We start from the raw sequence: 15778 nt of genomic DNA on the forward strand, positions 1-15778 counted from the left end.
CTGAATACACTCTGTGCTCAACTGGACCAAAATGGCCACCGTAGCCGGCATTTAGGAATCTAACCAGCCTAACGGAGCTATGATGAGACACTGCAACTTATTCAAATGTGGTCAGATGAATGCAGGCTCATTAAAACAACTTTTCCCAACAATCTATATGTCATAAACACTTATATGTGCACCTTCTGAGCCATCGTGACCTCAGTAACCACCTTGCAGCAATGCCTCTGCCGTACCAAAGTAACAAGTGTTGTACCTGACATCCATACAGGAAGTCAAAATTGGTCAGCGAAATATAAAGTTTATCTCAACAAGAACAACAGAACAAATGCACGATTCAGGACTCGATCTGGACCAAATCAAGTGGACTCGGCCCGGACTGACGAACTTTTCCAGTCTGAATACACCTTACGATTTTTTTACTGTGCAAAAAAATTGATTTATTTCATTGTAACGGTAAAATGTCAGTTTTCTTAATGTCGTATTCATTCTACAGAAAACCAAAACCTACTTTTCACCCTGCTATTAAAAATGCATTTTTCTTAAATTTGCCCTTTTAAATGGCATTTAAAATGCATTACAGGTCACTCAGCTGTTTGCATGTCTCCCCCCAACCTCACCCCTTTACACAGCATGTCCGTCCAGCCCCACCTTCTGCTTAATATTCATCTTCGGGTCTTTAAAATGCTGATCTCCCGGCCGCAGTGTGGCTGTCTCCCCTACTGGGCTAAACTGTTTCCATCCTCCCAGACTCAAGAGTGCTGAGCTGCTGCAACTCGTGCCAAGATGTCTAAGCCTCTATCCGACCACGACAGGAAGAAACAGATCTCCGTGCGCGGCCTGGCTGGTGTGGAGAACGTCTCAGAGCTGAAGCAGAACTTCAACAGGCATCTCCACTTTACCCTGGTCAAGGACAGGAATGTGGCCACCCGAAGGGATTATTACTTTGCCCTTGCCCACACAGTGCGTGACCACTTGGTCGGCAGGTGGATCAGAACCCAGCAGCACTACTATGAGAAAGATCCCAAGGTACACTGCTCATTCCCTCCAGATTAACTGAAAACAGCTTTACTTTTACTGGCAAAAAGCCTTTTATTATGAAGGCTGCTTGTGCTTTCATGACACAACAGAGTGTACTTGTGGGGTTTCTTGATAAGAAATATTTGTATCTTTAAAACCTTCACGGTTTTATAGTAATTTTCAGCCTTTTAACCTATTTTCCAACTTTATTTACAATATTTTGGCTAAATATGATGCAAAAAGCTTCATAAATCTGACAATTTTGGAAACATGTTTGCAAACTGGAAAGAATAAACCCAGATTGATTATATTTATTGGAAAGCCAGAGCCAGCAGCTCTGGCTTTAACTCTCAGCTAAAGAACTTCCTGTACTGTACAGAGAGGCATGAACATGGGGGACTCTAGTCTAGTGTAATGTCACATATGGGTCACAGAGACAATTATAGCACCTATTTGAAATATTTTGATATTTAAAAACAAATTTTCTTCTTTTTATTATTTTGTTTATGATGCTGATGCTTACCCGAACATTTTTGCTCTTCTAGTCAACTGCGCTTTTGTACAGCCTGATGCTCGTGTAATGCCAAGTCATGACATTTAAACTTCATCGAGGTTCTCTTGTCGGTATGCTGCCCGGGTTATAGTGTGTTGAAACAGTAAACCTGTTCTTTTGCCCTGTCCTGTCTGGACAGAGCACATATACCCCCCCCACACACCACCCTGATCAGGTCATATGACAACATGCCTCCAAGGGCATTGGACCTTAAAGAAGTTACTGTACCAGCAGCTGCAAAGAAAACTTCAATAAAACATCAGGGGAGGGTAAATTAGAGAGGCAAAACTGCGAGGTGCAAGTTTGAAAATGTCACATCTATTTAAAGCTGATGCAAATAAATGAAAAAAACAAAAACTTTTTACTTAGCGTGCCAAAATATGTTCTTTTTAATGTCAATAATAAGAGCGTTGATGGAGCTGGAGATCTTTATTTATTTCTTTTTAAATCCTCCCTCCACAGCTAACAGTGGATGGAGAGACTTTATAAGAAGCATAGCTTTAATCTAAAAAACAACAGGGTAACAATCTCATGGAAATGTTGATGGGTTCAGCTCATAACTCAGAGAAACAGTCCTTGCCCCTGTTTAAAAGGTCAAAGGTGGATCTTGCTCTGTCCAGAAGGGGGAAATAAAGGGTGTTTTAGGAAAAAAGCTAAACTGTGATGTTGCAAATGGAATGGAACAATGTGTTCTGCAGGATTCATAGCTCCAGCCCTGGAAGGAGTCTCCGTCATTGCACACGTGTGTGCACTTGAACTCCACAATGAAAGGTTATCACACCCCGCCTGACTTTTACAGTGACCTCCAACGGTGGCTATTTTAGTGCGTCCCAAAATGTTGTTGTTATGTAATACCCAAAGCAATGTACACCCCATAACTCCCACGAGCTCCGGCCCCTGCTCTGTCTGAGATCAGCCTTCCATGTCAGAGGAGGAGGAGGAGGGGTGTTAAATGGCAAAGGCTAAACACAGACTCAGGTGGCACATTTACATGTGCCTCCAACCATGAAGCAGAGTCGTGAGACCTTTCACAGTTTGAGGTGCGTTTTGTTGTGACATTTGGCGTTTAAGTACAAAGGGTTCCCAGTTTCAAAGTAAAATGTGGACCCATCGGGCGGGAAAAACCTACCTGATTATACAAGGTCATTTAAATATCTCTGTCTGTCTGCAGTCTCAGTTTAGATTTATCTTTTTGGCTTCTCTGTAGAGGGTTTACTACATCTCCTTGGAGTTCTACATGGGCCGCACCCTCCAGAACACCATGGTGAACCTGGCACTGGAGAACGCCTGCGATGAGGCCATGTACCAGGTCAGATGCAGAGGAAATGGTTTCTTCCATCGTTGACCAAAAGCAAAGTCAAACATGCCATGATTGTGACATTTGTTCCTTGCAGCTGGGTTTGGACATGGAAGAACTAGAGGACATGGAGGAAGATGCTGGTTTGGGGAACGGAGGCCTTGGTCGGCTTGCTGGTCAGTATCCGTTTACATCATTGACTGTATATGAGACCTGGACCAAGTGAGTGTGACATCACGCATAGCATCATGTTGCTATTTTTTTGTGATACGGATGCAGCCATGTTGAAAGCAGACAACATCGGTAAGCAGTGATTAGTCTGAATCGGTCTGAGTCAACATTTCTGTGGCAACCACTCTTGCCAATCAGGAGTGGACTTGTTGGAAGGCCACACCCCTACCACTTGAAAGCGGGTTCTGGAGAATCTGTCAATCAACCGTTTCAAATGTGAGACCATCTGCTTGTATTGATGCTTCTGATTGGTCGGTTTATAACTTGAATAACTCGCAATAAAGACAAAAATATAATGAAAACAAAATAGGATTACCATTGAAATGTGAGGGGGGAGAGCTCATTCAGTCCAGTTCTCATATACAGTCAATGGTTTACAAGCACTTTAAATAAGTAGCCATTGCATGACTTTTGTTAAACTAAATTCTATTTCTGTTTCCTCAGCCTGTTTCTTGGACTCAATGGCCTCACTGGGTTTGGCTGCCTATGGTTATGGCATTCGCTACGAATTTGGTATCTTCAATCAGAAAATCGTCAACGGCTGGCAGGTATGAACCAACAAAACCGCATGACGAGAATTCTCCTGAATAGGAGTTTTCTCCCCGTTTGACGTAAACGTCTGCCATCACTCAGGTTGAAGAGGCCGATGACTGGCTGCGCTACGGTAACCCCTGGGAGAAGGCTCGTCCTGAATACATGCGTCCTGTTCACTTTTACGGCAGGACGGAGCACCACCCTGATGGTGCCAGATGGGTGGACACTCAGGTGAAAACGCACTCTGACAGAAATGAGCATCCACAGCTATAGATGGCTAGAACTGCTGTTTCTCTGATGGTAGGTGGTGTTGGCCCTGCCGTACGACACGCCTGTTCCAGGTTACAGGAACAACTACGTGAACACCATGAGGCTTTGGTCTGCAAAGGCGCCATGCGATTTCAACCTCAAAGACTGTACGTTATGCAACTGTCAATTTAATGCTGTAAAACAACAAACACATTTTTGAAGCTTGTTCATTTTTGTCTCTTTTAGTTAATGTTGGAGGCTACATTCAGGCTGTTTTGGACAGAAACTTGGCTGAGAACATCTCCCGTGTGCTCTACCCCAATGACAATGTAAGAAAATGGAACCATCAGTTGACGATTAACTTTAATAAGGGTTATAGGTCACAACAACATGAATGTGAGAGGAGCTGAGGGCAGGCCTGGATTTAACCAGCCCCAGCAACGGGGAGCGGATAGAATATAAAGGGGGCAAGTCTGGGTGTGCTGGAAATTTGGGGTTTCTTATCCCTCCAAGCCCTCAAAAGGCAAAGCTATCATCATATCAGTTCATCTGTTCATATATCTATTATATATAAGCTTTATGTAGAGTGTTCTTCCTGAACAACCCTCTGCATTTACCGGGCTTGGGACAGGCACACTGGCAACATGTTTAGGCAACATTTATCTTTTTTGTTATTCTTTTTCAATCAATCAATCAATCATTATTTAGATACCACTTTTTATATAAAACAAATCACAAAGTGCTTTTCATGTCATATGTCTTTATGTCTGTTTGTCCATCAGTCTATCAATCCACCCATCCATTTTTTGTTTTTATTTATTCTGTTTTTGGCTTTTTGTAGTAATTTTTTCCGTTCGTTTTTGCAAGCTATCCCATTTGTGGGGGCAGTTACGGCACTAAGGGGCATTGCCCCCAATTGCCTATGCCTGTATCCGGCCTTGGCTGAGGGTGAGCCAGTCCTCCTTCAGTTACGAGACCTGTTCAGCTACAAAATGACAACTAGACTTTTCTGTTTAGTTTAACCCTTTAATGCTTTTCTATGAGCATTTTTTAAACAGCTGTTCAGTTCTGATTTATTCAGTGAAGCTCCATAATATCTTTATTTCTTAAATCATATTAAACTGCAACAATGTCATTTTAAAAGGATATCATGTTATGGGCTATGGCAGGGGCCTGCGACCTTTAACACTTAAAGATACATTCGAATCGATGCTTCTCACCAACCCAGTAGGAGCCACAAAGTCTTAATTAAAAAAATAAAACACTGCTTTGTTTTTATGTTATTGTTACTATTGTGCAAAATATTAATAAACATTTTTTTATAAATAAAATGCAGAAGGAAAATAGCCTTAATTTAAACTATTAAATAGTTTATAACTGTTGGTAGAGGTTCATATGACTTTCTTTCAAAATAAAATACATCCTGTAGCATATAGAAGGATCTCAATGCGTTGTAGTAGGTCAGCGGAACTATATAAAATAATGTGTTTATTTGACCATTTGTGATGCATTTCAGCAAGAAATACATAAATCCAACAAACAAAAATAAAGTAGAGCTAATTAAATGACTCCTGTGGCATCTTTTGAATCATAAAAATATATGGATTTGTTGAAAAATAGAAAATCTGCGTTGTAATCCAGTGCACCTTAAGTATGAATTCTGGCTGTGCCTTCTGACTTAAAATTGTTTTTCTGTGGTGCAAGGCACTTAAAAAAAAAGTGTTCAAGTACAACTTTGGTAAACTGCGAAGGATTGATGGACTACAGCTACCATAATCAGGAATATTGTGGAGCGATAAACATTGTCCTTAGACTGTTTGGGAAGGCGTTTGTTTACAATTACTATTTTAAATAAAACAAATGTGTTTTTTTCTTTAATCAAAGTGCCACAATGTAGGGGTGTAAGAGCCACGCGTAGCCCTGAAGCCTCAGGTTTGCAGACCCCTGGGCTATGGAGTAGTGCTAAGCACTGCTGCCTCACACAAGGGAAAAGGCTCTGGTTCAAATCCCAAATTCATCCTATGCATGCATGGGTTTTCTCCAGGCACTTCTGCTTCATCATCCCCCTTCATAGTTTGATTGGTGACTCTAAATTTCCCCCTAGAATTGAGTGTAAAAGCAGTGGATATAGGCTCCAGCAACCAGATTTCACATGCACCAAAACTACATTTCACTGTTTGATTTTGAAAAAAAATGCTAAACTGTGACTCAAAAGTGATTCATAGATAATCTTATAATGATTTAGTCTTTGAAAATCTGAAAACCTCTCAAAACTTAAAGGAAAAAAAAAACAAAAAAGATGACAAGAAGTGTATTTTATGTTGGCATCACTTCTGTCCCTAGATCCGTGTAATGTTAATAAAGTGTGATTACAAATATTAGATAAATGAGATGTCATTCAAACATCCCATAGAAAAGCTGTACAGACAAAATCAACGGCAGTCAGACTACAAGCTTCATACAATTCAGCTGAAGCTGTTTACAACCTCTTTCATTTCTTCGTCTCATAATTATTTTCCTCTATAACCTTCTTTGAACCGGAATGAAAAGTAGCGACTTAGCAAGGGTGTGTTTATGAAATGAAAGCTCTATTCATGTCCGCCTGCAGAGTTAATGCATCTCTCTGCTCAGTTCTTTGAAGGGAAGGAGCTCCGTCTGAAGCAGGAATACTTTGTGGTGTCTGCCACCCTGCAAGACATTATTCGCCGCTTCAAGGTCTCCAAGTTTGGCTCCAGAGAGATTGCTCGCACAGACTTCAGCAAGCTGCCTGACAAGGTGAGGAAGACTTGGAAAACTCCAGCTGAACACAAAACTCAAAGAGTTTTTCATTTTCCCCTGAAAACACCTCGTTAAAGTGCCTCTTTGAAGCGCGTTTTTGGGAACATACAAAAAAGTCACACTGCAGGCTGTGTCTAATTGCTGTTCTGCATGATCAGGTTGCAATCCAGCTCAATGACACTCACCCCGCCATGGCCATCCCAGAGCTGATGAGGGTTTTGGTCGATGAGGAGAAACTCCCATGGGAAACAGTGAGGAAGAAATGAGCATTTTCTTAATTTTGCACCTTTATAAATATGAATTTTTCCATTTTTAAATGTCAAATAATTGTGTTGGACCCATCACATTGCTTGCTCAGCCTGTCCTTTCTTCTTTCTGCTGCTCAGGCTTGGGATATCTGCGTGCGCACCTGTGCATACACCAACCACACCGTCCTGCCTGAAGCCCTGGAGCGCTGGCCGGTGGACTTGTTTGCTCATCTGCTTCCTCGACACCTGGAGATAGTCTATGAGATCAACCGGCGCCACCTGGAGGTCTGAGCCGCGCACTGCAACCCTCAATGGCTGCAAAAAAACAAAAACAAAAAAAAGGCGCAGTCCTCACTGTATCCCTCAAAATATGCTCACCAGTTTGTGTGAGACTCTAAATGTACTATGGATGATGTGCACAAACTGACACAAAAACAGTTGTGTAAACATCAACTGGTCTGGGAGTTGAGGAAATGTGGACTTACTGCTGTCAGAGATGCACAAACGCATGCTGCATTTAGGCACTAGTATAAAGGTGGGACATTTGGATTTTACTTGATTGGCGTCACAATGCTCTTGTCTTGAAAAGACATCCTGAAAATAAAAAATAAACGCTACTTTTAAGGTTTATGGGTTGTCCCAATCAACGCTAATACAGAAGCCTAAATGTTTTTCAACTGGATGTGTGTTATTATCTGGGTGTTATTTAAGGAACGGTCAAGTTCCCATAGGCGCTTGTCAATATTAAAATATGATAGTTGATTGACAGCTCATTAAAAAGATTGTGGTTTAACTATACGGTGAAAACAAGGCAGACAAAAAAAAAAAATAAATATAAACACCCATTAGCCAGAAGGAGTTTTTCTATGCTAACATATTATAACGAACCCAGCTGATACGTTACTGCAGCTGTGTGGCAGTTACTATATGTTTAAGTCCACATTTACCTTTTTGTTTTTTTGCTTTGTTTTTACTTACCATTTCAATTCCGGCATGCTGTTTTTGCGATTTGAAATGTCAGTGGTCTTTGGAGAGCACCGCTGAACTTTAGCAAAGAAAAAAAAAAACAACAACAAAAGAAAAAAACTCCGCAATATCAAGTAAAATCCAATGGTCCCATCTTTTTCATGAGTATGTGAATGGAACATCCACGTGTGACTGTGCGTAGGACGGACCTCAGGTAGAAAGGCTCAAACTCCTACGCAAGCATTGATTTTCTAAATTTAGTAGATTTATTTTACTCTTTTTTCCCAAATGTAATGGATTTAGTTTTAAAGTTAGATATTGCAACTATCCAGCTAATACGTAACTGAAGAGGAGAATCGAAAGCTGAGCTGCTATTATACTGGCTGCATTGGAGAACTGTCCTCGACCCATTCACCATACGACACCAAACAGAGTCAATAAGGTAAATGTCAATAGATAGATAGTGTGCATTAACCCACTCCAACTTCCTCAACCACTGCTTTGAACACACACACATACAGCCAAACAGCATGGACCTCACTTCTGCTCACAGCACCCTCACTCATGGTGAGGAAGTTTACACCCAAAATCCCCCACTTCCCATGAGTCTAAGAAGCTAAAGGTGGGGCTAACCCCCAGGACTTCACAATATTTTAAAACAGGTAAAATTTAAAAACTTGCAATTAAAACAGTCATATGTTATTTCAGAGAAATGGTCAGTTTGCCCACATATTTTGCTTTGAAAAGATGGAATAGAAAACTAGAATTAAGGATATATACACACACAGATCTGATTTAAACACAAAATCAAAACAAAAATCTATGTGTTTAATTACAACTATAGTCATCCAAATAATCATTATAGAAGAGATATGAGAAAAATCAGTTAAAAGAATGAATGACTATGAAAAGTGGCCTGCTGTGAGCTAAAAGTCAAAGAACAAAATGGTGCTTCCCAGGTTTTATTTTCATCATCTGTCAGAAATAAACTCCCACGTTCCCTCTGAAAGAAACATTTGTGATGGGAAGTGGTGGGCAGATTTGCACAGTAAATCTACTTTCAGCTGTAGACTTTCATCTACCAGCATGGAGAAGGAGATGGTCCTGGTGCTTGAAAGTATTTTAAGAGGAGCTGTGCTGACCTCCTGTGATGTGTGCAGATGAAGATTGACTTTGACGTGAAGGGGGGAAAAAAAGGAAAGAAAAAAAGAAAAATCTTACTTGTAAGTTAACTTTTATTTATGTTTTGCAGAGAGTCGCTGCTAAGTATCCAGGAGACAACGGCCGCCTTTGCCGCATGTCCCTCATTGAGGAAGGTGGACAGAAGAGGATCAACATGGCCCATTTGTGCATCGTGGGCTCCCATGCTGTCAACGGAGTGGCCCAGATACACTCTGACATCCTTAAAGCTACTGTGTGGGTCCCAAAATAGACAACTGTTTGCGCTCAGTGTTTCACAAAGGATAAAGCGCTGAAACGCGACGCTTTCTTTCCCCCGCAGTTTCAAGGACTTCTATGAAATGGAGCCTCACAAGTTCCAAAACAAGACCAACGGCATCACTCCTCGCCGCTGGCTTGTTATGTGCAACCCAGGGTTGGCTGAGGTCATCGCTGAGGTCAGCTGCCCCCCCCAAACACAAAGCTGACATTTAGGTCAAATGTTGGCTTGAGTAACAGCCTGCACTCTCCTGCTTTCTGTACTCGCTCCACAGAAAATCGGGGAGGACTTCATTCGTGACCTTGACCAGCTCCAGGCTCTCCGCAACTTTGTGAACGATGAAGCTTTCATTCGGGATGTGGCCAAAGTCAAACAGGTGGCTCTGTTTTCTTCTGTACTGAAGCTGACTTGATCACTGACAAAAGAGGAAGCAGAAAAATAGGAACAGAGCACCAATAAAAAAAAAAAATCCAGAGAAAGTGGTGAAATCATCAGTATGCTGCAAGAAATCTTATAAAAAATATAAATCTAGAAACAGGAAGTTCCACACAATCAGTCAAAAAGGGGAAAATAAACAAAAAAAGTTAACTGTAAGACTCATTTCAAACTGAATGTTATACAGCCTAATAATAAGTATTTTATTTTACTAGTTTTTTATGTATGTATGTATGTATGTATGTATGGCTGCACGGTGGGGCAGCGGTTAGCACTCTTGCCTCACAGCAAGAAGGCCCCTGGTTCAAGTCCCAGCTGGGGGACCTGAAAAACAACAGCAATGGGGGACCTTTCTGTGTGGAGTTTGCATGTTCTCCCCATGCATGCATGCATGGGTTCTCTCCAGGATCTCTGGCTGCCTCCCACCATCCAAAAATATGCTTCATAGGTTGGTTGGCAAATCAAATGCCATGTAAATCTCGTGAATCTTGCTCCAGGCTTTTTCTTTCACAGCTCTATTTCGATATATGAAAGACTTGTGTCATATGATTTTTCCTTTGTTCAATGGCCTCAGGTTTTATAGGTAGAGGTGAAAAACATGGGTAGCGACACACGAACACAAGAGTTTTGCACATGGAATATATACATTAACACATACATTGACTTTTCATTGAAAGTGGTCACTTGAACGTAGCTTTTTGTGAACATTTCTTAAACTTTAAAATAACATCATTAAAATTGAACCAAAAATGACAAAGAATTTGGAGTTTTTTGGACTTAAAAGTGTTTTGAATCATTTTTTAATAGTAGTTTTCCTATTTCTAGATCCTAGCTCTGAATGAAACATAAATCCAGACATAGCGGATTTTGAGAAAAGCTTGGAAAGGTTTAAACAAAACAACTTAAAATCTGGTCAAGTATAAAAGGAAAAAAGGAAAAAGCACGGTTTAAGATCTTTGCAAGGATCAAATAGTTTGTAGTGTTTGGAGATTCTCTGGAAGCCCCTGGAAGAAAGTTGACCTCTTTGATTTACGTGCAGTGATTTAGTAAAAACCCATTGAACTCCTTGTTCTTTTGTAACAGATCCGCACTTGGTGAAAAATGTAAAAGCTACTTTATATCCAAGTCATTGCAAATTTGGACCTTCTGTTACCTTTTTGAAGTTCAACTTCTGTTTTATTCTCGTAGGAGAACAAGATGAAGTTCGCGGTTCACCTGGAGGAACACTACAAGGTGAAGATCAACCGCGACTCCATGTTCGACGTCCAAGTCAAGAGAATCCATGAGTACAAGAGACAGCTGCTCAACTGTCTGCACATGATCACCTATTACAACCGTGAGCCTGTTCATCATCAAACTCCACTTCTGTTCTATCAGAATATGTTAGAATCTCACACTGACATGACGGTTCAATGTTTCTGCCAGGCATCAAGAAGGAACCCAGCAAGCAGTGGACTCCAAGAACCGTCATGATTGGAGGAAAGGTTTGTATTAGAATGGAGGTCAAGGCTGCAAAGGGGAACTTCTCTGCCATGTGTTGAACTGTCTTACAGGCTGCACCTGGATACCACACGGCCAAGATGATCATCCGTTTGATCACAGCCATCGGTGAAGTGATCAACAACGACCCCATAGTGGGGGATCGCCTGAAGATCATTTTCCTGGAGAATTACAAAGTCACGCTGGCAGAGAAAGGTAATCTCTGAACCACTCCTTGAAAACACAGAGACAGCAAACGCAACGCAGACACTCTTCTGCTTCCTCTGCCCCTTCCTTCACAGTCATCCCGGCTGCTGATCTGTCCGAGCAAATTTCTACTGCTGGCACCGAAGCATCCGGCACCGGCAACATGAAGTTCATGTTGAATGGGGCGCTGACCATTGGTACCATGGATGGAGCCAATGTTGAGATGGCAGAGGAGGCAGGTGAAGATAACCTCTTCATCTTTGGCATGAGGGTTGATGACGTTGATGCGCTGGACAGGAAAGGGTAAGGCTTTCAACCTCACTGTGCAGTACAGCTACTAGCCAGAAAACATCACATTTGCCCTTTAAGTCCCACTCCTATCATCTTTTGATATTTTTGTGTTTAAAAAAATATTATTATGCTGTTTTAAGCCAAAATCCCAAAATTATGTTGTTTCTTAGGATGCAGTTTCTGCAGAGCAGCAGGAGTTCATAAGAAATTTGCCTCTAAGTCTTGGACGGTACAAATGGTGTGGAGCAACCCCGCCCCCTTTCCCCTCCCTGTTACTGAGGGTTCTCTGTTTACACTCTCTCCTGCTAGCTTACAGCCCCTCAAGCCATGTACACACCAGATATTTCCAGAACATGTGTCTTGAAACGTTTAGCCCGTTCACACTGGACAAGAAGGGAGGGGCTTCTTCTTTTTCTACTGTTTACAATTTCATGTCTACCACCTACAGTAGGAAGAGGCTTGGTGCTGAATGCCAAAGCGGTGCAAATCTTGGGATTTGGGTCCAAAACGGGAGCAGTTCTGATAAGGATTAACATCATATCCGGAGAGTGGCCTGGTTTATCTTTATTTAAAGAACAAACAGAGACGTCGTCAGGCTCGTTGCCGTGTTAGGGTTCACCAGATAGACCAGCTAAGCTCTTAGTTTGGTGAGTTTCACCGTGTCACTACCAAATTCAAGTCCCTGATTGGTCAAACTTCCATCTGGCTTAGCTGTCAATGCGTCTTCAATTTGGACGTAGAGCCCAAAAACAGTTGAAAAGATTTGTGCAGCTATGCTTGAATGTGAGAGTTTTAAACGTTGAAGCCTGAAAGCAAAATTTACTCATGTTTACATTGACTTTTCATTGAAAGTGGGTCACGTGTTGCAAAAGAGGGGGTGTACGCAGCTTCACACCCCCAATCTAACATTACCGGTGCAACAATAATGGCGAGTAATTTTGGAGCTATCCACCTGTACAGTTTTGAGCCAGATGTCAGCTCAGACGAGGAAAACAAAGACGTACACGGATCTATTTGTCTGGAACACAGAGCTTGTGGTCCACTTATTTGTTTCTACATAACAAATAAGTTCTTTTTCATATGACATTTGTCTTGTCTGATCCTGATTCACAACATTTTGAATAAAGAAATACTCTGAAACGCAATTTCAAGATCAAATGTTCCTTACATATGTCCTCCATCATCAGAACATGTTTAAAACACCAACATTTTCATCAGAGTGGGTCGTCAAAGGAAGCAGAAAGTGGGTTCTTATTTTGTTGCCTGCACACAAGGTCATCAGATGGATTTTGGGAAATACCTCAGAGTTAAATCATGTGTCAGGACATTTTAATATCAGTGCAGAAAACAGCATGCAGTTCAGTTGCTCTGCAGCCTTGCACAAGTTTCGGTCTTGTGTTCCCTTCTTGACAGCACTTCCAGACTGTTGATTTCTCCTCTAAAAAGTTGTGCTTTTCAGAAACCTGGTGTTTCAGTTTCTCTCTGAATTATTCTTATTTTTTCTATTTTGCTTAGATATAATGCTGAAGAGTACTACAGCCGCCTGCCTGAACTAAAACAGGCAATTGACCAGATTGCTGGAGGCTACTTTAGCCCAAAACAGCCTGACCTGTTTAAGGAAATTGTCAACATGTTGATGCATCATGACAGGTACAGACACATGCACCATTATCTTTCTTACATTAACACCCCGAGGTGCAAACATGTGCAGACATAAAAATGATATATCTGTATAAACATGCCTGTTAGTACAAAACAGAGGGAAGGATTGCATGAATACCAGTGTTTACCACCCGTACATGCATGCACAAGCATGCACCACGATGAGCCGCGGCACTCAACGGCTCCGGCGCTGCGTGAATGTGTCGCTCTTGTTTGTGTTTCTGCACAGGTTCAAGGTCTTTGCTGACTATGAAGACTACATCAAATGCCAAGAAAAAGTCAATGCGCTCTACAAGGTACGCATCAAAAAACAAATAATCAGCAAATTTTGAGGTTAGAGCTGATCAATCCCACTTTGTCCTGATACCAGAACCCCAAGGAATGGACCAAGAAGGTAATCTACAATATCGCAGGATGTGGAAAGTTCTCCAGCGATCGCACCATCGCCCAGTATGCTCGGGAGATTTGGGGCATGGAGCCCACGCTTGAGAGGCTGGCAGCCCCTGACGACATATAATAAATGAGCAAAACCAGCTTTTCCTTCTGATTTAAAACCCTCCAGCACCTACATAACGTTTAGTTACAACCCTCTAGATATCTTTAGCTGCTGCAGTTGAGCAGTTTCAAGCAAACTGTTGCAAAGTTTACATTTTTCTCGCCGGCGAATCAACTGGTGTGACTCAGATAACACAAGCAATATACGTTAGAAGTACTTTTACGGCAACAACTGCTTTGTTGAGGAACCATAAAAGCCTTGCGGTGATCTTTGTATATTTACTGATGGTGTTTTTTTTTTTTTAAATAAAAAAATAGACTGTTGTATTTCCACTCAGACCAATTCTGAATAAACTTGGTCTTAAATAAAAGTGATCTGTAGGAGTTTTTATTGTAGTTACAGAAAAGGTTTTAAGCTTCAAAAAAAAAAAAGGTCAAATGTGCAACCTGAAGTCTTCAATCAAAGAAAATCACATTCATTTAAATGCTTTACAATCTGGAGAATGCTTTTAGAAGAGATAAAAAGGTATAAATTCTTGAGTTGGTATTCAAATTTTTGGTCAGAAAAATTGTGGTTTAAGGCCGTCATAAATAATCTTTCAGAGCTTCAGTTGACTAATTACCAGGAGGAATGAAAACATGAGTCATTTGACAAATTGTTGCTTTTTTTCTCTTTGGATCCGGTTCAACCCTCTGCTTCACTGTTAAAAGTGAAAGTTCATCCAACCACACACAGTTTGTTTTAGATTTGGGAAAAAAATCCAAAAACAGAAGTCATGGATCCATTATTTTTTGCATCTGTAACAATGCAAATCTATATTTTTGTTTATTTATTTTTGCAGAAAAGCACATTATGATTTAAAAAAAAATTATTTTTTAATTTTTTTATACGTTTTTTTATACGTTTTCCCTTAATTCACTTAACTGTGTTGAATTTGAATGAATGAATGAATGAACGAACGAGAGTCTAAAAAGAAGAGATTGGAAAAGGACTCCACAGAAACTGGAGTGTGTGGACCTGTATAATGATAATAAAAATAACAATAGAAAATAATAATTCCAATACTAATACTACTACTAATATTATTAACAATAATATAAATAATGATAATAATAATAACAATAATGATGCAGAAGACCCGGTAATTTAGCAAGCAAAACCATTGACGTAACCACAAAAGAACAGAAAGTGAAAATTCTAAACAAAAGTCTACGACACAGATTAAAAACCCCAGATAGTCACAACATCAACTGACCTTATCACAGCTTTTATTCCACTCATTGTTGCTCTGCACCACAGATGCTCTTCAGCTTATATACCAGTTGTCAGACTCACAGCTAGATGGCATAGTTTGCTCATCTGAAGCCTGATGGATTATGCGACTTGTTTTATAGCTTTACACTGTTGTCTGGTCTGCTGTTGTTACAGAAAAGGCACTTTAAGTAGTAACGTGTATAGTTACTTTAATTTGAACATATCTTACAAAATCCATAAAAAAGGAAAAAACTTACAAACCTATGAGAAGATAAAACAGAATAAAATAACTTTATTAATACCACAGAGGGGAAATTACTTCACCAGCATTGCTCTATTAAAAACCAGCAGATACATAATAAATAAGACTGAAATTACACTTAAAATGATATCAATAAGAATAATTATTATTGTATATGAGGTGGAACATGGTTATCGGTTATAATTTTTTAGTCTGTACAATTAACATCATTCTATACACCCAATCTACAACTAATTTTAGTATTTTTTTCCTCTCAAATAAAAAAAAATACAAATGATTTGCCAAAAACTGGGAAAAACAAGATCATTATTCATTTATTTTTTTGCCAGTCCACTTGTTCTTGTTTTGTTTATTTCTTCCTTTCATGAAGAGAGAGAT

At 40.4% G+C, this 15778-nt stretch overlaps 1 protein-coding gene across 1 annotated transcript; it reads left to right on the forward strand.

Annotated features, from left to right (window-relative positions):
- The first annotated feature begins 692 nt into the window (after positions 1 to 692).
- On the forward strand, positions 693 to 14254 carry LOC101169133 (glycogen phosphorylase, muscle form). The gene is made up of 20 exons (XM_004076370.4): positions 693 to 1029; positions 2781 to 2882; positions 2968 to 3046; positions 3546 to 3649; positions 3735 to 3866; positions 3940 to 4051; positions 4131 to 4213; positions 6516 to 6659; positions 6821 to 6913; positions 7049 to 7195; positions 9129 to 9292; positions 9378 to 9492; positions 9589 to 9690; positions 10938 to 11085; positions 11175 to 11233; positions 11303 to 11444; positions 11531 to 11738; positions 13242 to 13376; positions 13618 to 13684; positions 13759 to 14254. The coding sequence occupies exons 1-20, from the start codon at positions 787 to 789 to the stop codon at positions 13903 to 13905; spliced, it is 2526 nt and encodes an 841-aa protein (XP_004076418.1). The 5' UTR covers positions 693 to 786; the 3' UTR covers positions 13906 to 14254.
- Positions 14255 to 15778: the final 1524 nt, after the last annotated feature.

Source organism: Oryzias latipes, chromosome 14 (assembly GCF_002234675.1).
Source record: "Oryzias latipes chromosome 14, ASM223467v1".
NCBI classification, from domain to species: domain Eukaryota; kingdom Metazoa; phylum Chordata; class Actinopteri; order Beloniformes; family Adrianichthyidae; genus Oryzias; species Oryzias latipes.